The 27,420-nt window shown below is 38.5% G+C and overlaps 1 protein-coding gene across 1 annotated transcript; it reads left to right on the top strand.

Annotated features, from left to right (window-relative positions):
• The first annotated feature begins 8,998 nt into the window (after nucleotides 1-8,998).
• On the top strand, nucleotides 8,999-27,202 carry LOC143127999 (uncharacterized). Its single transcript, XM_076289686.1, has 3 exons — nucleotides 8,999-9,125; nucleotides 11,260-11,331; nucleotides 25,988-27,202. The coding sequence occupies exons 1-3, from the start codon at nucleotides 9,093-9,095 to the stop codon at nucleotides 26,615-26,617; spliced, it is 735 nt and encodes a 244-aa protein (XP_076145801.1). The 5' UTR covers nucleotides 8,999-9,092; the 3' UTR covers nucleotides 26,618-27,202.
• The last annotated feature ends 218 nt before the right edge of the window (nucleotides 27,203-27,420 follow it).

Genomic DNA, 27,420 nt, shown 5'->3' with positions numbered 1-27,420 from the left:
CCATTGCAAGATCATAGCTTTGTCTTGACTTTAGATACATGTTGTATTTACAATAAATAAGAAATATTGTTTTGTTGTCCAGTTATGTTTTTTATTTCTAAAATGGATAGTTCCATTCCTTGGTTATGATTTGCTGAATGGCCAATTTAGGTCACTGTAAAACCCAGTGCAATGTTGACCGCCTTTCATTCTACATGACTGCTCCACCAATTGATACAAAATTTAGAGCTGCTGTGTCTCTGTGCTGCTTGGCAACCATTCTGATAGAGAACCTATATTTATATCAGAAAGACTCAAGGAAGTATAATGAAAGTTAACACATGTTTTAATCCATCAAAGGATACACAAAATACATAAGCAACAATTTGGCGTAGGGCTCGTCCTCGGTCCAGGTCACTGAATGTGCAGACCCTTGCAGATCCTGCCGGAATGCAACGGCAGGTGGCGGAGCCTACGCCCCCGGACGTCTGGACAAGGCCAAACTGGTGGTGGTTAGGAAGGGAGGGAGGGAACATCGAAAATCGGCACCTGAGAGCAACATGCAGGAGCAGTCATGTCATTATAAAGACTGATGCAGACAGGTGATTGGACGGAAGTAATGAATGATGAGTGACCAATTAAGTCTTCCTGACAGAACTAACGCTTACGCTTCCATTTCTATCAGAAAGACTCAGGGAAGTATAATGAAAGTTAACACATGTTTTAATCCATCAAAGGATACACAAAATGCATAAGCAACAATAAGATAGTCTTTAGCGTAGGCCTCGTCCTAGGTCACTGAATGTGCAGACCCTTGCAGATCCTGCTGGAATGCAACGGCAGGTGGCGGAGCCTACCCCCAAAGAATAAGAAATAAAGATACCCACCAGAAATGTTTAGATGGTCATCCTCTCTGAAATAGAGCATAACAATATTAAACAGTGCATGTTGTAACCCAGGAGATGAATCAGAGAAAGCAAGAAAGAGTATCCAATGACCTGAATAAATATACTATTAATGAGATAACTCATGATTTGATAATAATTCAACCACCTGTAACTCAAAGATTTAAAATTGATTTGGTGCTATAGAAGGGAGTCAAGCTTGCAGATGTCGTTAACTGACATGTAAATTTAAATGCAAATCAGGTTTCTCGGTATAGGATACTTGCATATGTATACAAGGAATTTGGTCTCTGCATTTATCCCACCCGTGAATTAGTGACCACAGAGCAAACAGTGAACACACACTAACCCAAAGCGGTGAACTGCTTTGCTACAGCGGCGCTCAGGGAACATTGAGGGGTCAGGTGCCTTGCTCAAGTGCGTTTCAGCCGCTCCTACTGGTCGGGGATCAAACCGGCAACCCTCAGGTTGCAAGCCCGAAGCCCTAACCAGTAGGCCACAATTGCCCCCCAAATGACATGCAGGGCAATGAGCTTGCAGTTGCAGATGCTCAGGGTTAGAGCCTGGGGAATAGAGCCTGCAGTTGCAGATGCTCAGGGTCAGAGCAGGGGAATAGAGCCTGCAGTTGCAGATGCTCAGGGTCAGAGCAGAGCAGGGGAATAGAGCCTGCAATTGCAGATGCTCAGGGTCAGAGCAGGGGAATAGAGCTTGCAGTTGCAGATGCTCAGGTACAGTGCTGCAGGATTCAGCTCGCAGTTGCAGATTCTTAGGGTCAGTGCAGCGGGACAGAGCAGACCTCTCAAGTCTCACACATTGAGCGTGAGACACACGCATTTCAATGACTTCACATGCTCATACACCACACATGGCATTTCTCACTCCGAGAAATTATTAACTTGCCCGCACAGAAATTTCTAAGGGCTATATTTTACAAACGTGTCACACAACGTTGCAGTCTGTGCGCTCATTCAGCTCAGAGAGCTGCTGTTCAGTTACTAACCTATCGGGCAATCAGAAAATAGGATTTCTCAACCAATCAGGAAATAGTTTTGTTTTGTTGCGGGGCGAACTCTGAGTTTCAGTTTCGTGAGCAGTCTCGGCCTTCGGTGAATGCATAGCAGAGGTGGAAAACGAGGTGGAGTTGAAAGAGAACAGGATAATCAGGTAATAACTTCATTCATTTCAATCTCTCATTAGTTACTATAGTTTTCCTACTCGTTGTTTAAGAACAATATAATTTAAGTGTTCGTTTGAATAGTAGCTTATTGCATAGCCTATTGTTATAGATCACTTTTAAAATAATGTCATATTATATATCCTGGCCATGGATGCATTAATCATTGCATCTGTATTCAAAAATGTCGGGTAAAAAGCAATTAAGCATCCTCTCATTCACCCTGAGAGGAAAGCCCCCTAAAAGGTCCAGGTTAGTGGATGCTCAGAAGTGGTGAAAAGGCCCATTATTGAATTGTTAGTGCCATGTGTCAAATCTTTTCTTTTGCAAATCTGAGCAATTATAAATTATACTTTCGCCCCATTTTGACTTAGGAGGGCATTGCTCCTACATACTTTAGCCAATAATCAAATGCCTGCCCTCTTTTGGAAAGCTGAGGCACTGTTGGAAAACAATTAGAATAATTGTGTGATGTACTGACACAAAGTTACAAAGGCTAGATTATTCTTTTCTTTTTCTACCGGATAACAAGCACCTTTGAACTGACCACATTTAAGCCCTCTAGGTCTTGACTTGATATGACTTGAGTCCTAGCATTAGGTCTTGTCATGCTGTGTGCAAAAGTAGATCAATATAGAATGACAACATGAGTACTTTAGACCATTATTTGCCAAGGTATACTCATGCATTTTGTAAAATGCCCTATGAAAACTCCCCATAGGACTTTGGGTTATCCAAAATGCATACTGGCAATCAAATGCTTACTGCATATGAACCCCTTATAAGCATAATCTTGGCCTCAAATGAAAGGTAATACTCTGAAGTTTCATGCTTGCATTTGGATTGTAGGCTACTTCAGGTTCTGATATGACTACACTAAATGTGGAATAATTACAAAAAATACAAATCTATACAATTTATTTCAATTCAATTGGTGTGTATAGGATGGGCTATATTTCTGCACGACTAATATTGGATCAACTGGTAACCGACCTGGGGCTGGTGTATGCTAGCTGGTGATGCTAGTTGCGCGTGTAAATCCTCACACCCCTAACCTTAAGAACGGCTCTAACCGCTGAGTTGGAAGCTTGGGCTTTTAGCTCAGTGGTTAGAGCGCTCGACTCCCATGCCGGTGTGTGTTGAGGTGGCGGGTTCAAGGGCCGTGAGCGGCTGACGAAACGACTTCTGTTACACTGGAACATCTGAAGGCATATTAATAACAGCAACAAAAAGTTGTAGTATTATTAATGAAACACCCCCATTCTCACAACCAACCCGTCTGACCAGCCACCCCTTTAACCCTCGGACCGGGGGGGGGGGGGGGATATCTCACTCTTGCCTGTCTTCAAAACTTGAGAGCCCTGGGACAGAGGTTGCAGATGCTCGGGGCAGTGATAGAGCTTGCCGTTGCAAATGTTCAGGGTTAGAGCAGAAGAAATAGAGCCTGCAGTTGCAGAAGCTCATGACGCATGATTTGATGCATGGTGGCCCGAGTTGGCCTTATTCGAGCAGCGGTACTAATGAGACAACCCATAAGCACCCAGACCCAGTGCACAAGGTGCCAGCTGCACAAATGCCACCAAGCCAAAGCCCTGGAACAAACGAAGCGATGAAAAGATGAATAAAGTAAGATTAAATTGAGATAATAACTATCACCATACATTTGCAAGAGAAAGTACATGATTACAAGACAGAATAAATCTGATTTAAGGACGACCCCTATTAAAAAGTGATTACCGTTTCTGTGAGCAAGCCGCATCCTGCAACAGAATGAAGCTAAAGCAGACCCAAAGCCAGGTGAAATGAGGGAGGCCATGCTTTTGCACCTTGCTCTTGGAAAACCCCCCAAATTAAGATGAGCAGCATAGGTAACGTTAGCTAAACAAGACAAGAAAACATGAATATTACACATTGACCATGGGTAATAGTTCTTTAGAATAGCATAGGTGCCAACTCTCACGCATTGGCCGTGAGACACACGCATTTGATTAGTTTCACACGCTCACACGCCACACCCCCGATTTCTCACGCTGAAGTGTCAACCCGGTCGGTCAGATGCCTGAAAAATGAGTTTAGCCTATAGATCTACCTGTTGAGCCACGATTATGCTTTCAGAGACGGTGAGAGGGTTCAAGAGCACCCCCTGTCTGTGGAATTTTCTAAATTTTCTCTCATTTGCGATGCTACTTCAGAAGCCATCCCAGGCGCATCCCTCCCCCCCCCCCCCCGCATTTCCCCGGCTTCAGGTATGCTTTGAGTATTATTGAGTATTTTTCACGCTGAAGTGTCAACCTGGTAGGTCAAATACCTGGCAGATGAGGTTCAACTAAACTAAACCTATACATAAGATATCACACATCATGTGAACGTGTGGAATCTAAGCTTTCCAATGATATTAGCGCCAAGTTGCTGTGATAAATGGTTCGCGAGAGAATTAACATTGAACCGACGTGCAATTTAGGCTAATCATATTTGCATTTACCCATTACTCTCGGTTTAATATTTCACTAACCCTTCACACAACACGTGGAAAACCCTATTTCACAATAAACAGCAAACCTACCGAATACGAGGATATAAAGCATGCCTCTGTGCAATAAGTGGTTCCTGAGTAATCCGGTTTTGAAATTGCAACACATTTCTAGCCTCATTGGGGCAAAATTATAATGTATTCTAATGTTAACTATTTGTCAGTAGGCCTACATACATTTTTGTAAATTGCTCAGCCATAGATTATCCCACTATCATGGTTCTTATATTGTCAGGTTCCAGCCAATCCCATTACAGATAAATGAATATATTTATATTGGCATGCTTCCTAGTGACATTAATGCAAAAATATGAAGAAAATCAAATAACGAGACACAAATATTGATATAAAGCCTGACATAAGCCATATGCAAACATTCACATCATGCAGATATGGGTACATCCTGAAAAAGGAATATCATGTAGGCTATAGGCTATGGCCATTACAATGACCAATATATTATCTTAAATAAACTAGCTGAATAACACAGGTGACCACTTCTGCATAATTTCATGGAGTGCTGAAATGTACACACATTTCTGAACTGTGAAATGTAGCATATGTTTTTGTGGTTGTGAACTTATTGCAATATCACCATAACTATTCCACCTGTGTGTGCATGGTTATAATTCTGAAGTGCAAAATAGCTTAGGCTACAGCACAAATATTTCCATAAAAACAAGCAAGTCTGACCTCTGAATTTATTTTGAAAGTGCATCTGATTGATGCAAAATATACAAACATTTCTTAAATTCTTACAAAACACCCACCCACTCTTTAAAATTGTTAGTTTGGACCCCCCACCCCCACTTTTGCCGTGTGAAATACCAGTGCTGTTTTCAGCATCTGTTTAGTGCTTCATTGTCATTTTCATTGGATTCTCCCATTTTCGCGTAAATCGCTCATAAACTTTTTTTTTTTTTGTTACACGCATTCTCCCATTCCTCTTCTGTCACACACACAGTGACAAGCGCCAAATCCCCCGCAGTGTTGAAGAGATCAGTCGTCCCCCTCACTTTTGATAAGGTAAAAAGCCTTATAGGTACGCCAAATAAATAATAACCTATAGGGTTACGCTAGGCTATGTAAAACTCCCCATTAACAGCATCACGTCACTAACCACAGCTAAGACTGCACAATCTCTATTCACTCTGTTGGATATCTGAAGCCAGTTTGTCTACTTAGATACTGTAAATCCTCAAATTATGGCCGGGGTCTTAAGACAGTACAGGCCTTTAGGGGCAGGATTGTATTCGAGACAGCCCTTTATTTCTTATGCGAGTTTTATTTTGAGACATGCGTTTCTTGGAGCGGCATACTGGTAGGCCTTCTAAAGCATGACATTTTCGGTTTAGTTTGATATTTAATTTACTTTTGGACTGTTTGATTATATTGTTAAATGTTGGGACTGATGGGCACTGAAATCTGGGGAGGTATTTGATGATCACTATTACGTTCCATGTGTCGGGATTTAAAACAAACCATCCGCTTTCATACGTTCATTGAACGTCCGCGGTGCTGTAATGGAAACCTTATTGCGTAGCCAAGTAGCCTATTGAGTTATTTTTAAATTATGCATGATTTACTTTTTATTAATTTCGTAGGCTGGCTTTATTTTGTTATATAGAAGTATCTAAATAACCTGTTAAAATGTACCAGAATTCAGGAAATTGCATCTAGTCCAAAAAAAAAATTCTGGGGGAGGACCCCCATACCACCCGCTGAAATGTCCCACCCACTTTCACAATGCCTCCGACGCCCATGGTCCTAGTAGTAGGCTAGATCCCTTTGATACCAATGTTCATATAACTCTGGGACCCTGGTCCCAGGGATGGATTACTGCACGGGCCTTCCGGGCCCAGACCCAGGGGCCCAAGGTGTGAGGGGGCCCTGAAGCCCAAGCCTTTGCATGGAATCATTGCCTCAATATCAACACATCAGGATGTAGGCTATGAATCTGATTGAATTTAGTATTGCCCATCCCCAAAATGCACCAGAATACAGGAAATCACATTAAACTAATTAAAAAAATTCTGGGGGAGTACCCCCAAACCCCCCTTCCACATATACGACAATTAGTGGGGAGCCCTTAATACATCTGGGCCCAAGGGCCCGAAAGCTCATAATCCGTCCATGCCTGGTCCCTACACCTGAGAACCACTGATGTGCGTTTTTTTTACTGTACGGTATAATGCTGAATGAGCCAAACAAAAATGTACGCAGCAAAATTTTGGTTGGCCCCACCAAATCTCACTCCAAGGTTTTTTGAAAAGTTGGCAGCCCTGGAATAGGGATCGAGGAATAAGAACAGCTCATGGAGATGAGTGCTCTCTCGAGTGTAAAGATGAGCATAACCAGCATTGGTAATGCAGAGGTCGATTCGAAGTGCAGGAGCTTGCATAAGCTCAGTTCTTGCGATTCAAGAATGTGGTGCAAGCACCCGTGGATTTGTGCTGATTTGACGAACGATGCGAACGATGCGATTCGAGACGACTGCAGAGTTGTCAATGAAGAGCCTATATGTCGATGTCGATTGAGAAGTGTTGTGCTTACTAAGAAGTGAAATGGATGGGCATGAAATGTTGTGACTAAACGTGCCATGGCTTGAGCTTGCAGAAGCTGACCAGGGGCAGCGGTGCGTATGTGACATCAGGTTACATCAGGTTAGTAAATGAGACCAGAACCTTGTGAATGTAAATAAGTGAAGACCTCCCGTGAACCCTATATGCAGAAGGACTACCATTGAGGCAAAGCACCTGGTTGAACTCATTAAACACAGAGCTGCTGAAAGAATGCTTGCAGAGCTCAGAACCAGGGTTAACTAACCAGAAGCAGATCTAAGGGCACAACATAACTTGAAACAAGACAAAATACAAATCAACAGATACATAGCTGGAGTACACTGGCACTTATGGATGGTCGCTGAGGATGATTTAGCATATAACTTAAATAAACAAGACAAGAGATAGAAGAGTAATCCTCATCATGCTGACTGAGTGAAATAAGATTAAATATGAAACAATGCACTGCTCCTGAGCAAAGAGTAAATGGATGTTTAGTATATGTGAACCAGCACCACAGTCCCTGTAAAGAAGTAGATAGTTAGAGTGAATTGGTGATGTAGCCAAATAATTGATGATTGAGAATTGATAATCAATTGATTTGATCATATGACGATTGAGAAATATGTGATTGAGATCCAGGGACATATGGATATTCAAAAGTGAGACAAAACTGCAAGATCTAAAGATTTAACGATGCGAGTTCACTATGCTGCTGCTCCTACTGTGGTGGGATAAAGACATGAAGAGTACAGGGTCAGATATAGCTTACTTAGCTCGTTATCTAAGTTGACACCATGTGACCTGGATGAAGTAAGATTAAATATGAACCAAAGCATTGTCCCTCAATGAATGTTTTGGCTATAGCCTACGAGAACCAGCCCCGCATCAATGCGTGAAGTAGATAGTTATAGTGAGTTAGGGGACTAGTACTCCACTGCCGACAGATGCATACCCTTAACTTAGAGAGTGAGGCATTTACATTAAACAAAGAGGAGCTGCTCCTGAAATTAAAAGATTAAGATGTTAATGTAAGCCTAATGAAGAACTGGGAAGTAATGTCATCCCTGTGCTTGCGGCTGCCATGACTTAATGGGGGATTACGAATGACGACAAGCACAGTGCATTGTGCTTGGAAAAAAGGTGAATGACTGGGCGCAGTATTGGCCTGAAGACTTTGTGCTTGCTAGAGGTGTTGCTCTTTCGGCAGAGAAAGAGTTTGTGGAAAGCTCTAGTAGGCTACTAGTCCCTACAGCCTGAAGACCTGCAAGGAGGAATGGAGTGGTTAGGAGACATACAGAATAGCATGCATACAGAATTTTTTGAAAGGACCTGGCACGCGGGCAAATAAACAGCCATGAAACATTTACATTGCCATTAGTTAAATCAACAAAGTATGGCCCTACATATTATATAGACACATTTAACCATGACATGTAACAGACAATGACACGATAATGATCAGCCAGACATGAGAATGAAAATGGATTAATCATGGCCTTCAGGTGCATCGGAAATATTATGGGTTAATGACGATAGTGTAGCCCTGCAGACAATAGCCTACCAACAGGCCTACCATAAATCTCTGCAAACTAACATCCCTGCACTGCAGACAACAAGGAAAGTAGCCACTTTTGTCCCTGTTGGCCTTCCATAGGCTACACAACAGTAGCCTAACCAGCGAGCCAATTTGCCTAGGATGTGAACCTAGCAAAGCTGTATTATAGCAGGGAAACCATCGCGAGTGTCGGCCTACAGTAACTGGAATAACAGGCTTAACGAGACTAGGGTAAAAAAGAGAAACCTTCAAAAGCCGTGAAACTTGTTTCTTTCCGTTGATAAGACCAAGCGGACGAACAAGTGGCAACAATTTGGCCTACCTACTCTCCGACGTTTACGAGAGATATATCCTCCTACATTAACGGAACCCCGAGACTTTGGTGATGCATCTAAAACAGTTGAACGCGAACGTTAAGGTAAGATCTGTGACTGCATCACAAGTTAAAGTTTTGGCGAACCCATGCATGGATACGGAACATCGAAAATCGGCACCTGAAAGCAACATGCAGGTGCAGTCATGTCATTATAAAGACTGATGCAGACAGGTGATTAGACGGAAGTAATGAATGATGAGTGACTTAAGTCTTCCTGACAGAACTAACGCTTACGCTTCCATTTATTGGTGGAAAATGACTATCTATGAAAAAATCATTACAGTTTTTGTTGATCTTCAAGGTGACTTTATTAGATCTCCAAAGGGAGAAATGTGTTTCGGATAAACAGGCTTCCACAACCACAATACAACTGATATCACAGGGCATAGTACACGTGAAGCTGTGCTCCACTTCGCGTTGTGCCTAACAACACCCCTTAGCTGTTCTAAAATCACTGGAATCAATCTACGGCATTTTGGGGCTTATTGCTTTAAATGTTTTGACCATATCTTGTGAAATGCTTCCTCATTGCAGGCACCCAGTGACTAAACATGCTTTAACTAGATGTACCGCAGAGCGGTACAAAATATGACCGCCGCCACAGTCATATTTCCACAAAAATAAATCACGCTGAAAGTGATCACGCCTAAGGCCTAAATTGCATTATCCACACTCAATTCTCACTGGTATCTGCTAGACAACAAGTACCAAAACATGATTAGTTCATAGATTTCACATGTAAAATTCATTTTATACAACCCCATCTCCATCTTGCCTGTTCATAATTCTGAGAAATTCTTGAATTGTGTGCATGTGTGCATGTACATGTTTATGTTATGTGTGTGTGTGTGTGTGTGTGTGTGTGTGCATGCTTGTGTGTGTGCCTGCGTATGTGCCTGTGCATGCAAGCGTACATATGTCTACTGTGTGAGTATGTGTCATACGTATGATTACTGTGAATGTATGTGTGTGTGTGTGTGTGTGTATCTGTTTGTGCACATGTGTGCACATGAAATGGGTTAACATGACCCCTGGAGGCAAACATACGGAAAAAAATGGTCATCCTAGTCCCTACAGTTCTCCAGTAGGGAGAGCGGGGGGGCAACAGATCAAAACGAAAAACGACGGTTCCATGCTATCCATGTGGGGTTACATGCCCACCAAGTTTTGTGTACTCCGGTCTTTCAGTGTCCCGGGAATCATTGACGGAAATTTGGGCATGCAAAAAAAATAAAATAAATAAATAAATAAATACAAATTCTGACTAAACCTATATGACCGCCGCTTCGCTGCGCGGCGGTCATAATAATTACTTAAAGATATGGCTAAACTCAACTTCAGTAGTGACTGTGCTTAAAGTCTTGCCAAAAAATTCCAAAGGCACACTGCTTGATACAATTAAAAAGCCTTTAATATAATGGGCTAACGCGTTGCGACTACTGTCTTCTTCAGAGCCTAAACACTGACTAATTCCCAAGTCCCTATAACAAAGAGAAGGTGCAGGCAATTAAGTAGGACTAAGTGGCAGGGTGCATAGACTCCACCTATCAGTCAATTACTGGTGCACCATGTCACACATAAAAACATCATACATACATCAAGTTACAAACAATTATACTACTTATGAGGACTACAATAATTATTTCATACGGGCTACAAAAAACGGTTCACCTTGAAATATTCAGTTAAGCTTAGAAGAGAATGGAAAAATATGCATTTCATATAGGACGAACTATGTCTCCCTTATGTGGCCATTTTGTACATATTTCTTATTCTACCCAAATATTTTTTAAAAGATAGTTAACATTGTAAACATTGAGTTACCTATATTAAGTGCTCTGAAGAAGACATACAATCTTACAGTTACAATTAGCAAATATTAGAATGTCTTTATAGAAAGGGGGTATAGTCCAAGTCTTCATTAAGTCCTGGGTTTATGAGGGCTTTTAGTGTATAAATCCAGTAAGTCTCCCTCTGTAATAATTTTTTAAGTTTGTCCCCTCCTCTTTTGGATAGCTCAATTGTTTCTATTCCCATTGCCCTTAGTGACTCTGGGTTGCATCCATGGTGTTGCTTGTAATGCTTCACCATTGGGTAATCCTCATTTCCTGTACGAATTGCATATTTGTGCTCTGCTACCCTCTGTTGTAATTTTCTTTTTGTCCTTCCGATGTAGAAAACAAGGAGGGGCAAAAGGAAACCAAGGTTACACTCCCAGATCGAACCTCAGGAGCAACAGGAACCCCAGGTAGTAATCAACATTTCTGACACCCCATTGACTGATGATTGTGTTGCAGTATTGTCAAAAGGCTTAACATTTGCACCTACCAACTATGCCAACTGCTTCAATACCAAAGTAGACCTCTTTAGATTTTATCGCAGCTTACACTCGAGATTTTGGTATAATCAGAACCCAGACACTTCAACTGTTGCCAATACCAGTGACTGTAAAACTGCTTTCCGCCCCAAGTCATATTTCTGTCCTCTTAGCAACAACCCTGTTCTCGCAACTTTCTGTAGAAAAACTGATGTGGATATTGAAAGACTGTTTAGCAACAAAGAGGACTCGATCAAACACAACCTAACAAAGAAGGAAAGAATAGCACTAGATATTTTGGCAAATAATGAAAACATAGTCATCAAGCGTGCTGATAAAGGAGGCTCTGTAGTAGTGTGGCAAAAAACAAAATACTTGCAAGAAGCCCACCGCCAACTTGACAATACTGCATTCTATAAAAGTTTGAAGACTAACCCTATGGAACAAATGAAAAATGACTTGAAGCAAATTTTGAGAGGTGCTATGGATAATGCCTGGATAAGCAAAGCAGAGCATGATTATCTATTTTGTCCTAATCCTGTACTACCCTGCTTCTACATGCTACCAAAAGTGCACAAAGACCTGCATAATCCTCCAGGGAGACCCATAATATCTGGCAATGGATCTCTGACAGAACCCATATAAAAATTAATAGACCACTTCATTCAACCTTATGTTTCCAATCTATCATCATTTATCCAGGATACAACACATGTACTTAACAAGTTGGCCCTTCTGAAGAACATTGGACATTTCTACCTCTTCACAATGGATGTGGAGGCTTTATATACGAACATAGACCATGAAGAAGGCCTCAATGCTCTGTCTCATTATTTGAACACACACCCAACTTCTAGTACACCACCCACAGACTTTCTGCTCACACTAACTAAATGGACACTTGAAAACAATGTATTTCTATTTGTACCAACAAATAAAAGGAACAGCAATGGGAGCATGTTATGCACCAAGTCTAGCCAATTTATTCATGGGCCTATGGGAAGAACACTTTGTTTATTCATGCAACAACCCTTACAGGAACATGATCGCTTTTTACGGACGCTATATTGATGACCTAGTGTTCCTTTTCTCTGGTACTGAACAAGAACTAACTTCATTTTATAGATACCTCAACAACACCAATAAAAACCTAAAATTGTGTATGCAATATGACCTGACTCAAATTGACTTCTTAGATCTCACCATACAGAAGGACAAGGAAGGATGCATTAACACCAGTCTTCCGAAAACCAACTGACCGCAACACACTGCTCCAGGCAGACAGCTTTCATCCTCCATCACTGCTAAAACTGCTAAAAATGATTAGCTAAGTAAGCTAAGTAGCATGGTTAGCATAGTTAGCATGCTAACATGATAGTTAGCATTTTTAGCAAAACTGCTAAAAATGATTAGCTAAGTAACATGGTTACCATAGTTAGCATGCTAGCATATTAGCATGCTAATTAGCATAGTTAGCATACCTACTAAAAATGATTAGCTAGGTAAGCTAAGTCACATGGTTAACATAGTTAGCATTGCTAACATGCTAGTTAGCATAACTACTAAAAATGAAAACATTAGCTAAGTTAACTAACTTAAGTAACTTGGTTAACATTATTATCTTTGATAACATAGTTAGCATAACTGCTAGCAAACATTAGAGCCATTCCAGCCAACTGTCAATTATCGTCAATTATCTACCTAAATAATTGAACCATTTAAATTATCCACCTATTTAACCGTTCAATTATTCTAACTATATTAAACCTTATCTACCAAGCAAATCATTTAACTATATAAACTATCCACCTATTTAACTGTTCAGTCATTCCAACTATATTAAACCTCATCTACCTAGCAACCAATATAGTTTGTTTTTACTCTGTATGATATGTTACATCATATTTTTTGCATTTTCATGCACTGTATTTCCTTCAGGAAATGCTTTTCTAGTTACAATGCATGAAAATGCACTGTACTGTTCTTCCTAGGCTTCTTCTGATTCTTATTCTTATTACAGTGCATGAAAATGCACTGTACTGTTCTTCCTAGGCTTCTTCTTATTACAGTGCATGAAAATGCACTGTACTGTTCTTCCTAGGCTTCTTCTTATTACAGTGCATGACAATGCACTGTACTGTTCTTCCTAGGCTTCTTATTACAGTGCATGAAAATGCACTGTACTGTTCTTCCAAGTCATCTTCTTATTACAGTGCATGAAAATGCACTGTACTGTTCTTCCTAGGCTTCTTCTTATTACAGTGCATGAACTGTTCTTCCAAGGCTTTTTCTTCTGATTATTCTTCTTCTAACGCATTTAATGCAGCTTCAACCGTTTAACGTAGAAACTTCATTCAAACTATGTTACGTAGGTCTTACTTAGGACACCCGGGCAATGTATTTTTCAACTTTGTAACTTTTATACTTTTTAAACTATTAATTAAAAACTTCGTAACTTTTATACTTTTTAAAGGAACACGCCACCCAAAATCAGTAGTAATATATATTCTTACCTTAACTTTCACGAGTTGAGTCATACCTCTCCCGCGCCGGTAGGTGCACTCAAACGCTCTGTCGCGCGGTGCGAATGTGTTAGCATGTTGTTATGCTAGCGGGCTCTGCCGTGGCCGTAGAGAGAGGAACATAGCAGTATTCAAACACCTCCACGTTTTCCCTACTTAAATACAGTTGCACGAGTAGTTGATAAAAATGTGTACGGCACACAACATGAAACGTGCCGATTTTCCAAGCGAATAAACAGGAGAACTACAATGTGTGGCGCAATAGCACTTGGGAGTACTTCGACCTAGCTTGGTAAAATTATTAACACCTAATTGTAGATCCTATCCACCACAGAGTTTAGAATCCATGCTGGATCGACCCTCAGCCTCTCCCTCCCCTCTGAGCGAGAGAGAGGCACACACACTAGAGATGCGCTGATGGGCTATTATTTCAAACATAACTGCATAGCAAAACTTATCATCCATCAGCCATCCATCAGCACCAAAGTTTGTTGACCAATTTTCAAAACTGCACCCGCCCACCATCGGCTGGTTGTTTTAGGCTGCTATATGGGTGATGCAGCGCTGCTGACGTGAGGCTAGAAAGCCCTTGCCTGTTCTAGAAAGACTGATCTAATGCAGCAAATATATTAAAAGGCAAAAGTCGTACATTGGCTAGGCCTATCCCCAGAATATCAGCAGCAAACTCTGTCGCGCAAAATAGTCTCCAAATAAAACGCACATCGGCCTGTTGCCTATTCTGCCATGCAGCTTGTGACAATATATCGTCCAAAATGCTTGATTGCATTGCATTCTCCACATTTTTAGCTAAATGTTCATGTACCACATCAGCATTTTTGTTCAGTGAATCTTTTGTAAATTGCTTTACAATTACCGGGGAGTGACAAGGACTCTTATTTTGAAACAGTTTTTGGCAGAGGAAGCAGTTGAATAGGGTGTGTAGTCTTAATAGGTCCAGTTTGTATGCTTAAAGCCTGAGAATGGCAGTTGGGACAGGTGGCCTGAACACCTGCCATAGGATTCTAATTGCTGTGATGTCATAAAGGCCCAATGTTAAGTCAATGGGGAAATTTTGAGTAGTTTTTAATTAATAGTTTAAAAAGTATAAAAGTTACAAAGATGAAAAATACAAAGCCCACATGTCCTAAGTAAGACCTACGTAACATAGTTTGAATGAAGTTTCTACATTAAACGGTTGAAGCTGCATTAACTGTGTTAGAAGACATGGAATAATAAGAACTAGAAAAGCATTTCCTGAAGGAAATACAGTGCATGAAAATGCAAAAAATATGATGTAAAATATCATACAGAGTAAAAGCAAACTATATTGGTTGCTAGGTAGATGAGGTTTAATATAGTTGGAATGACTGAACAGTTAAATAGGTGGATAGTTTATATAGTTAAATGATTTGCTTGGTAGATAAGGTTTAATATAGTTGGAATGATTGAACGGTTAAATAGGTGGATAATTTAAATGGTTAAATTATTTAGGTAGATAATTGATGATAACTGACAGTTGGAATGGCTCTAATGTTTGCTAGCAGTTATGCTAAAGATAATATTGTTAACCAATTTACTTAACTTAGCTAATGTTTTTATTTTTAGTAGTTATGCTAACTAGCATGTTAGCAATGCTAACATGCTAATTATGTTAACCACGTTACTTAGCTAACCTAGCTAATAATTTTTTGCAGTAATGTTAACTATGTTAACCACGTTACTTAGCTAACTTAGCTAATCATTTTTAGAAGTTTTGCTAAAAATGCTAACTAGCATGCTAACATGCTAGCATGCTAACTATGTTAACCATGCTAACTAGCTACAGTGGGTAGGAGTGATAGTTGATGACAAGTAACAGTTACAATGGCTGAACAGTTAAAAAGTTCAGTAGTTTGAAGGGTTAAATTGTTTTACAGTGAAATATTGTAGTGAGGACTTTTATTTTGAAACAGTTTTTAGCAGAGGAAGCAGTTGAATAGGGTGTGTAGTCTTAACTAGGTAGATGAGGTTTAATGTAGTTGGAATGACTGAACTAGGTAGATGAGGTTTAATATAGTTGGAATGACTGAATGGTTAAATAGGTGGATAGTGTAAAAGGTTAAATTATTTGCTAGGTAGATGAGGTTTAATATAGTTGGAATGACTGAACAGTTAAATAGGTTGATAGTTGAAATGGTTAAATTATTTAATAGGGAATTATTGTAGTGAGGACTTTTATTTTGAAACAGTTGTGGACAGAGGAAACAGTTTAACATGATGTGTAGTCTTATAGAATGAGACTGTATGCTTTTAAAGCCTGAGAAACTGACAGTTGGCCACCTGCCACAAGATTCTAATTGCTGTGATGTCATAAAGGCCCAATGTTAAGTCTATGGGGAAATGTTTAATAGTTTTTAATTTACTTAGCTAACTTCACTAATCATTTTTAGCAGTTATGCTAACTATGTTAACTAGCATGCTAACTATGCTAACTTAATGCAGCTTCAACCATTTAACGTAGAAACTTCATTCAAACTTTGTTACGTAGGTCTTACTTTTTAAACTATTAATTAAAAACTATTCAAAATTTCCCCATTGACTTAGCATTGGGCCTTTATGACATCACAGCAATTAGAATCCTATGGCAGGTGTTCAGGCCACCTCGATCAACTGCCATTCTCAGGCTTTAAGCATACAAACTGGCCCTATTAAGACTACACACCCTATTCAACTGCTTCCTCCGCCAAAAACTGTTTCAAAATAAAAGTCCTCACTACAATATTTCACTGTTAAACAATTTAACCCTTTAAACTACTTAACTTTTTAACTATTTAGCCATTATAACTGTTACTTGTCATCAACTATGACTCCTACCCACTGTAGCTAGTTAGCATGGTTAACATAGTTAACATGCTAGCATGTTAGCATGCTAGTTAGCATTTTTAGCAAAACTGCTAAAAATGAGTAGCTAAGTTAGCTAAGTCACATGGTTAGCATAGTTAGCATGTTAGCATGCTAGTTAGCATTTTTAGCAAAACTGCTAAAAATGAGTGACAGTTAGCATTTTTAGCAAAATTGCTAAAAATGATTAGCTAAGTTAGCTAAGTAACATGGTTAGCATAGTTAGCATGTTAGCATGCTAGTTAGCATTTTTAGCAAAACTGCTAAAAATAATTAGCTAAGTTAGCATTGCTAACATGCTAGTTAGCATAACTACTAAAAATGAAAACATTAGCTAAGTTAACTAAGTTAAGTAACTTGGTTAACATTATTATCTTTGATAACATAGTTAGCATAACTGCTAGCAAACATTAGAGCCATTCCAACTGTCAGTTATCGTCAATTATCTACCTAAATAATTTAACCATTTCAATTATCAACCTATTTAACTGTTCAGTCATTCCAACTATAGTAAACCTTATCTACCAAGCAAATAATTTAACCATATGAACTCATCATATTTTTGCATTTTCATGCACTGTATTTCCTTCAGGAAATGCTTTTCTAGTTCTTATTACAGTGCATGAAAATGCACTGTACTGTTCTTCCTAGGCATTTTATTATTCTTCTTCTAACGCATTTAATGCAGCTTCAACCGTTTAACGTAGAAACTTAATTCAAACTGCGTTGCGTAGGTCTTACTTAGGACATGGGTGCTATGTATTTTTCAGCTTTGTAACTTTTATACTTTTTAAACTATTAATTAAAAACTACTCAACATTTCCCCATAGACTTAACATTATGATTATTACATCACAATACGGCCGTTAAGCAATTAGAATCCTATGGCAGGTGTTCGGGCCACCTGCATCAACTGCCAGTCTCAGGCTTTAAGCATACAAACTGGCCTTATTAAGACTACACATCCTGTTCAACTGCTTCCTCTGCCAAAAACAGTTTCAAAATAAAAGTCCTCACTACAATATTTCACTGTTAAACAATTTAACCCTTTAAACTACTGAACTTTTTAACAGTTCAGCCATTGTAACTGTTACTTGTCATCCACTATGACTCCTACCCACTGTAGTTAGTTAGCATAGTTAGCATGTTAGCATTGCTAACATAGTTAGCATTTTTAGCAAAACTGCTAAAAATGATTACTTAAGTTAGCTAAGTCACATGGTTAGCATAGTTAGCATGCTAGCATGTTAACATGTTAGTTAGCATTTTTAGCAAAACTGCTAAAAATTATTAGCTAAGTTAGCTAAGTAACATGGTTAGCATAGTTAGTATGCTAACGTGTTAGCATTTTTAGCAAAACTGCTAAAAATGATTAGCTAAGTTAGCTAAGTCACATGGTTAGCATAGTTAACATGTTAGCATGCTAGTTAGCATAGTTAGTATAGCTGCTAAACATGATTAGCTAAGTTAGCTAAGTAACATGGTTAACATAGTTAACATGCTAGTTAGCATAGTTACCATAACTGCTAAAAATGATTAGCGAAGTTAGCTAAGTCACATGGTGAGCATGTTAGCATGTTAGTTAGCATAGTTAGCATAACTGTTAAAAATGATTAGCTAAGTCACATGGTTAGCATAGTTATCATGTTAACATGCTAGTTAGCATAGTTAGCATAACTGCTAAACATGATTAGCAAAGTTAGCTAAGTCACATGGTGAACATAGTTAGCATGCTAACATGTTAAAATGTTAGTTAACATAGTTAACATAACTAATAAAAATGTTTAGCTAGGTTAGCTAAGTCATATGGTTAGCATAGTTAACATTTTAACATTGTTAGCATTCTAGTTAGCATAGTAACTTGGTTAACATTATTATCTTTGTTAACATAGTTAACATAACTGCTAGCAAACATTGGAGCCATTCCAACTGTTAGTTATCATCAACTATCTGCCTAAATAATTTAACCATTTCAATTATCAACCTATTTAACTGTTCAGTCATTCCAACTATATTAAACCTTATCTACCAAGCAAATAATTTAACCATACGAACTAGGGGTGTGAATCTCTCATGTAAAAGATGATACGATTCGCATCTAGATACATGGGCACGATTCGATACAAGAAAAGATACATGTTTATAAAAAACGATTCAGTACGATTCGATGCGATGCGATTCGATGCAATTCGATGCAGTTCAAGAATGGAAACCATTCTGAAAGATTTTTTATAATTTGCTCAAGGTGCACATTCATTTTATATTATCAATTATCATGGTCATGGTTGTCAATTAGGCAACAAAATGTGTGAATATGATTATCTAAACTGAGGTTTGTTTCATATACTGTATTGAAATGAAAAAAGAATAGTCTACATTTCAGTCAAGCACAGCAGCCAAATACAACATAAAAATACATTTTTATAGACTTTACAGATTTTATAGAGTTATATCTGATTGTTTTCATGGAGCTGTAGCCTTGTTGAGGTAAGACAATACCGAAATAAAATAAATCAGTGCATAAGACACTCTTGGCCTTTTCTCATATAGGCCTAGCCTACCCTACAAGAATAAAATAGGCCTACAAATCAATGAACTCTCTGGGCTTATTTTGTTCCAACAGTAGACCTAATGCAGAAACCTAAAATGCCACAAGTCTGAGTGAATATGAACAAAATCATTGGCCAATAATTTATGCATCGTTTTAGCAGCAAGGGCCAAATTATTATTTAACATTAAGGAAATCCTTTCATCAAAGGTAAGGCTACTCTACAGACTATCGTTGCTGTTTAGGAAAGCTATAAGTGCTTAATTTCGCGCTGGATTTCGAAAAACAAAAGCCGAGTGCAAGTTGTCACATGGTTAAGTTGCAATAGATGTATGGGTAATGAGGTCATTTGACAACTTTGGGCAATGAATGTAACCAATAACGAACTGCATTACCCACAATTCCGTGCCACGTATAGTTTCAAAACCGGAAGTGGGATGAACGCGCTGCTTGGAACGTAAATGAGTCTGAGCGAGCAGAAAAGGTTGTGCACCAATTCATAACAAGTAAATCGATATAACGACCGGTTCATTTCAGTTTTTTTCCGATACGGGGCTTCACGTATCGATGTAGCCGTATCTTACACGTTAAAAACGGATACCGATACGTATCGGTTAATCTTTACACCCCTAATACGAACTCATCATATTTTTGCATTTTCATGCACTGTATTTCCTTCAGGAAATGCTTTTCTAGTTATTTTTCTTCTTCTAATGCACTTAATGCAGCTTCAACCGTTTAACGTAGAAACTTCATTCAAACTATGTTACGTAGGTCTTACTTAGGACATGTGTGCTATGTATTTTTCAGCTTTGTAACTTTTATACTTTTTAAACTATTAATTAAAAACTATGATTATGACATCACAATACGGCCGTTAAGCAATTAGAATCCTATGGCAGGTGTTCGGGCCACCTGCATCAACTGCCAGTCTCAGGCTTTAAGCATACAAACTGGCCCTATTAAGACTACACATCCTGTTCAACTGCTTCCTCTGCCAAAAACTGTTTCAAAATAAAAGTCCTCACTACAATATTTCACTGTTAAAGGAAAATTCCGGTTTTTAGCACTTTAAGGCCCTTTTCTGGTTTGTTTTGGATGAACTAGAGTGGTGGACACCGAAATTTTGACGATTGGTCCTGTCTCGACTTTTCTGACTCGTTTTGAATCGCCTTTTCACTTCTCAGGGTGGCTGGCAATGGGCATACTGTAGTAGGCTACTCAAACATGTCCTAAAACAACCCTTAACGTTCGTTTTAAAAACTGTGCAACTCACCGAGTGGTTAGTGGTGTTCGTTGATGTTCCAAAACAAGTAGCGTAGCGAAATACAGTTTCTGTCGTCTTTTATTTGGCATTTTGTAAAATCCCACTGATTTCTGTCATTGCACATTGATATTACTGTGCCACCGTCTATGCTTCAGGTTCAAATACGAATCATACATTGCGCCGATATATTTGCTTTTAATAGTCAACGAACTCCACTAACCACTCGGTGAGTTGCACAGTTTTGAAAATGAACGTTAAGGGTTGTTTTAGGACATGTTTGAGTAGCCTACTACAGTATGCCCATTGCCAGCCACCCTGAGACGTGAAAAGGCGATTCAAAACGAGTCAGAAAAGTCGAGACAGGACCAATCGTCAAAATTTCGGTGTCCACCACTCTAGTTCATCCAAAACAAACCAGAAAAGGGCCTTAAAGTGCTAAAAACCGGAATTTTCCTTTAAACAATTTAACCCTTTAAACTACTGAACTTTTTAACTGTTCAGCCATTGTAACTGTTACTTGTCATCAACTATGACTCCTACCCACTGTAGCTAGTTAGCATGGTTAGCATAGTTAGCATGTTAGCATTGCTAGCATTGTTAATATTTTTAGCAAAACTGTTAAAAATGATTAGCTAAGTTAGCTAAGTAATATGGTTAGCATAGTTATCATTGCTAGCATGCTAGTTAGCATAACTGCTAAAAATGATTAGCTAAGTTAGCTCAGTCACATGGTTAGCATAGTTAGCATGCTAGTTAGCATAGTTAGCTAAGTCACATGGTTAACATAGTTAGCATGCTAGTTAGCATAGTTACCATAACTACTAAAAAAAAGCTAGGTTAGCTAAGTCACATGGTTAACATAGTTAGCATGTTAGTATTGCTAATATAGTTAGCATGTTTAAGAAAACTGCTAGAAAATGTTAGTTAAGTTAGCTAAGTAGCATGGTTAGCATAGTTAGCATAGTTAGCATTGCTAACATATTTAGCTAAGAAGCATGGTTAACATGTTAGCATTGCTAGCACTGCTATAAAACATTAGCTAACCCTTAGAACCCGATTGACGCAAAGTGCGTCAAAAAACACACCCTTTCTTCTCTGTTACATTGCTCCGGAACGGTTCATCGCAGCGAGATGAAACCTTTATTGCACGACAGAGCAGAAGTGGGGCTTTCCAACGAGACTACACACTTGTCTGTACGATCAAGTATGAAAATTAAAAAAAAATCATGAAATTAAATCAAATTGCATCATATTTATAGTCTATACTTCTCTGCATTCACCTGCACACACATTACTCTAGTTTGAATTACTCGCGAACCCGTGATCGCATCGATATGGCAAGCATATCAGATGAAAGAGGGCGCACAGGGCTATCCATTGTTTATCGATCCTTCTGGCTTATAAAATCAGACGAAGTGACTGCAAAATAATAACGTCATGTACACAAACCAACGCTGCACACTCATTACTCTCGTTTGAATTACTCGCGGACCCGTGATCACATAGATATGCCACGCATGTCAGATGAAAGAGGAGACTCAGAGCTATCATTTGATACCAAGTACATCCTTCTGGGTTATAAAACAGACGAAGTGACAGCAAAATAATAACTTCATATAGCTGGACTTACCCCACGTTTTTGTCTGTTCTTGTGGCAAAGCATGTTTATAATCCAATGCTATCATGTGTTTCTCTATGGCAAAGCATGTTCATATTCCGGTTTTGAGATCCTAGCAAATTCCTGCATGGCATCCAATTCAAGGCTCACATTGCATCCCAATTTGTTCAACAAATAAACACCTTTTTTGCCTTTACTTTGTTCATGGCAATGCAGTAAAGACTTGAGAATTATTATGACTGCATACACACAGGCACGCAGGCTCGGGTCAAGTCAGGTCAGATCAGTTCGTGTCACAGATATGGAGCGCAGAAAGGTCATTTTTCATCACTAAATAAAAAATGGCATTTATTTCCGTAAATCACACAGCAAATATTTCTGTAAATTGCTCAGCCCCAGAGTATCCCTCCAACATGGCAATTATATTGCCCGATTCAGGACAGTCTGCCCTACACACACATGAAATGCATGTAGAGCTGTGAGCTTGCAGTGGTGAGATACATGTCGAAATATAAGAATTTTTATAATACACTTTTTATATTTTAATTCTTTAAAAATCAAAATAAAATCAATGCTAGTATTAATACATGAAATGATGGCAGATCTGAATAGCCTAAACTCTCCTGAAAAAAACAACATATAATATATGTGTGTGGCACTTACAATGACCAGAATAAATCCTTATGAATAAAGGTAGTGAAAATGCCCTAAAAACAGCTTAGGGTTCTAAGGGCTAAGTAGCATGGTTAGCGTAGCTAAAAATCTTAGCATAACTGCTAGCAAACATTAGAGCCATTCCAACTTTCAGTTATTGTCAAATATCTACCTATACACAGCCATTAAACTATTTGAATATCAACATTCATTAAACTTCCAGTCTGTCAACAACTTTTAAACTATTTCCCTTCAACTTTTAAACGGTCTACTTTTAAAATATCATTAAACTATCTATTAAACTAGCTGTCTATCAACAACTTTTAAACTATCTACTGTCTATCAACAACTTTTAAACTATCTACATTCAGCTTTTAAACAGTCTACTTTTAAACGATCAACTTTTATTAAGCTATGCAACCACCATGTCTATCCTAGCATCACCGTAGTAACCATCTCTGTATTATCTGTTTTAACTATACATGATATTTTACATCACAACTTTAGCATTTTCATGCACTGGTAATTCCTTGGAATTGCATTTCTAGTTAAATTATTCATATCATGTCCTAAAGAATGATTCATTGGTATCATACATGATTATAGACAATAATACTGTGAACACAATTATGTTTATCTGTTCTTATTACTTATTAAGAGAGAAAGTTTATTTAGCGATGTAGGGTGACACTCCCACTTATATAGCGGCGAAGTCCCGCCCCTTCTACTTCCGGTCCATGGGACCTATCTTTCAAAAAATTATGAACGGGAGTTAATGGGGAGATAACAATTATTTTTTGGTCCAGTTTGAATTGTGCCACAAATTTCACATATGATGTGTGTGAATTTAAAAGATCAATTTTCACGTCAAGAAAGTACTGTTGTTCGATAGACTTCAAAAGTTATGTTGGTTTTGTGCAAATCCACTCAGTGGACTACATCTCTCGTCTCGAACGATGTACGTCACCAACGTAATGAAACGATAAGAGCTGTTATGCTAGTTAACAGTTGCATCTTGCTGCCTGCTATGTCACTTGACAGTATGTAATGTACAGTCTATGGACGAATACAACTTACCTGATGTGTTTAATCCTCTGACTCATGCTATTTTCTTCAGCAAGGAAAGCCCAATTAAGACCTGTTGCTGGTATGCTTGTACAATCTAGTGTGGCTGTGAATGAGCTAACGTCACTAGCGTGACTGATGGGTTTGTAGTCGTTGGAATTACGATCTTTCACAATGTTGTAATTCAATAGTTACGAAACAAACTGCAAATGTCTTTACATGAAAAATTGTCTTTAAAATTGACAAACATCATATGGGTAATTCAAGGCACAAGTCAACCGGGACCAGAAAATAATTTCTTTTTCGCCATAGACTGCCGTTCAATTTTTGGAGGCAAACGGAAGGGGCGGGACTTCGCCACTCTATGCAGACCGGAACTGTCCCATTTTGCTCCCATAGTAATGCATTACGTCGCTCTATCTTGCTAGTAATCAAGGATCTTTGCCCAAATAGCTGAGAATTGTAGGAATATTTTTGACAACTCAAGACAAAAGTCAGCATTCAATTCTTAGAGGCTCACACTCTGTAAATCTTGTCTGTGTACATGTACATGTAGATTTGTCTGTGTTTACATTTGGACATTTCTATCCAACGGTAGGTTCTCACTCCTTTGACTGTGTTTAACTGTAACTTACTCCCCTTTTGTATTACATGTTGTGCAATTGCAACATGGCATGCTGTAAGATGATTTTCTTTGTCATATTTGGTTTAATTTGAGTGAATTTGTGTCAGTGAACCAGTCATGCAGTGCAATTACCTTCGATACAGATCTCAGAAACATGAGAGTTCTGATTCAGACTGTGCAACTCTGGAGGTAACAAGTTGTTCTATAAATAACTTACTGTCCTTCACTGATGACTCCTCGTTGGGTGATTCAAATCAATGCATAAACAAACTTCCATTTGGCTATCGATTACATCTATAATTATTAACTGAAATGGGTACTTAAAGGGGAGATCACAAAAAGCATCTGTTCTGTTCCAGAGACTACTGCACTTTATAGTTATCATCTGAGCAGCCTGGTATGTTCATATGTTTTACATGTTACAAATGTCTTTCTTCTGTTAGATATGTATAACTTGCAATTACTTATTTTAGATTGGTGATACAATCGATGTGTAACTGATTTAGACAAAATACATTGGTTGTATGCAACATATGCCTAGAAACTAGAAAGTTCAAAATCAGAAAGTCCCTATACAAGTCTTGAGGTATACTGGCTAATCGGTTGCGTTGTGCAAACTACAGCAGAGCAATTGCAAGAGCAGCGACAAAATAATAATTCAATATCCCCCTAAATTGAGTGGAGTCAGATCAATTATATAATTTAGATTTTTGTGATATGTATCATAATGACAATATAACATTGCTATACATAATAAAATGTGAAAATAACAATCAGATTGCAGATCAGATGACAGAGGAAGCTATAGAGATGTATTACTCATTGATGACAGGTGGTTTCTGCTTTTGCAATTGTGAATGCAGCTTCTGCCTGAAGTCTGCAAATAAATTACTTTTTGTTCAAAGGAGGTTGATCATGTTTTAATTTCACAAAGAGAGAACATCAAGGATATTAACAGTAAATAGTTGCTGAACACTTCTTTAGCTTTCACTTCTTTAGCTTTCAACTTTTCACTTGGTTCAAATGTCCTATTTTTCATAGTTATGTTTTTTTTTACCGTTTTTGTGTAGTGTTTTTAGCATACCTGACTTTATTTGATTCTGAGTATACCTGACTGTACAATCAATATAGATAGCATTTTATGTAGTATTGATTTTATGCCAAGTCATTTAATAACCTTCTATGGATTCCCTTTCAATTAATTGTGGTGGCCTCCATTAGTGTGAATCATTAGCAGATGCTGTGTATTTTTTGTATCAAATGTTTGCTGTACATAAATAAAGTCAAAATTTTCATGTCAAAGTATCTGCATTGGTTTTGAACGTTTCACCTGGAAACCCTCTAGGATCAGATTGCTCTGAATGCACATACGTCTTTAAATGAATCTCTCTCTCTTTCTCTCTCAAAGATGAAGACCTTTTTGGCCCTGTGTCTCATCACCACACTGGTTGTGGTTGTCACCCGTGTCATTGCGGAGCTCCATGATGACCACCATGACAACAACACCATTGTTGTGATGCTAGAAAAAAAAGCCAATCCACTGCCTTGCATGAAGAACCTTGACAATAACGCCTACAACAGATTCAAGAATAAACACATTCTTGATTCTAATTTCAATATTGCTGACAAAATAGAATGGAGCAAGTACCTGTATGAAAAAGGACTCTGTGGAAGAGTCCCTGTTCAGTCTTTTTTCCAAAGAAATGATGAAGGAAAAGTCAAGTACATCTGCGAGGGCCAAGGTTTTGTCTATAAAGATAACCTCTGTGTTAGTCAGGAAACCTTTACAGTGATTCATGTCACAAGCGACGCTAAGCCGTGTAGGGTGACTGAGGTTGTACCAAAAGAGCAAAAGGTCATGCTGGCCTGTGATACCATTGCAAATGTTGAGTGTCTACCTGTTCACTATGAGAAATACAATGGCCAGCCTCATGAACCCCAAAAATGCCAGCAAATGCTAGCAAATGCCAGTCCTCTGTTTGCAATCCCATTTTTAGACTTGATAAAGATTGTCTCTATCATTTTTATTTTGACCTAGAGCCCTTTATTTTTAATACCAGGTGATGTTTGCATTTACTGGCTGTCATACACATTCAGTTTGTTATCACTTGTAAAATAAACCTATTTCAGTTAGTGTTGCATTTCATCTTCTGTCGTGTTATTAACCTTCCCTGATTTTGGCTCCTACCAACATCTTTTTTTTACCTCTGATAACAACAATAAATTCAGTGTGTCATAGCTTTGTATCTCCAGCTTATACCATGGCAGGCTGTAAACAGATATTCATGAGTGGGGTATTCTCCCAAATCTGCAGGGGTTATGTGTTATAAATGATCTAAATAAAAATAAAATATCAATGTATTGGTAAAAACAATGTTTTAAATTGTCCTAAAATTGTTGAGAATTGCTTTAAAACGTAAACTGTTTACCATGTCGCTTTGGCTAAAAATGCGTCACCCAAATGTAATGTAATGTAATGTAAATTGTGGCTATAGAATCAAACATCCAAGTTGCATACATCATACATTTTCTATGCATTGTTCATGCTGTGTGTGTAGTCATGGCTTTAACATTATTATGTTTTTATTACATTTTATGTTTGTTATTATATGGCTTAACTGGTTTATGTTTTTGCTTCATCTGACTATTTCTACAAATATTCCACAACTAAACAATGGCAATTAGTGCCTACCAGAGATCAATAGCAAATACAATCTGAGGATGTGTACTTTTTAAACATACAGGGCAGATCATTTCAATGTCTTAGAGGCGGCAGATAAGACATCAAAGCTGAGTGTTTCATAGAGCTCAAATCACTATTACAATCAGCACCATCTACAT

Source organism: Alosa pseudoharengus, unplaced genomic scaffold, assembly GCF_046254945.1.
Source record: "Alosa pseudoharengus isolate Yale_2024_CS ecotype anadromous, Long Island Sound unplaced genomic scaffold, YU_APseudo_1.1 YU_APseudo_1.1_scf_17, whole genome shotgun sequence".
Taxonomy (NCBI): Eukaryota; Metazoa; Chordata; class Actinopteri; order Clupeiformes; family Clupeidae; genus Alosa; species Alosa pseudoharengus.
The sequence above is the reverse complement of the archived record's forward strand: the minus strand, read 5'-3'. Positions and strand labels throughout refer to the sequence as shown.

Excerpts from the sequence above, each read along its gene's own strand:
- LOC143127999 (XM_076289686.1), top strand. The coding sequence starts at position 9,093 with ATGCATCTAAAACAGTTGAACGCGAACGTTAAG. Across the intron at positions 9,126-11,259 it reads AGTTGAACGCGAACGTTAAG|AAAACAAGGAGGGGCAAAAG; the intron begins GTAAGATCTGTG and ends CTTCCGATGTAG. Across the intron at positions 11,332-25,987 it reads AGGAGCAACAGGAACCCCAG|ATGAAGACCTTTTTGGCCCT; the intron begins GTAGTAATCAAC and ends TCTCTCTCAAAG.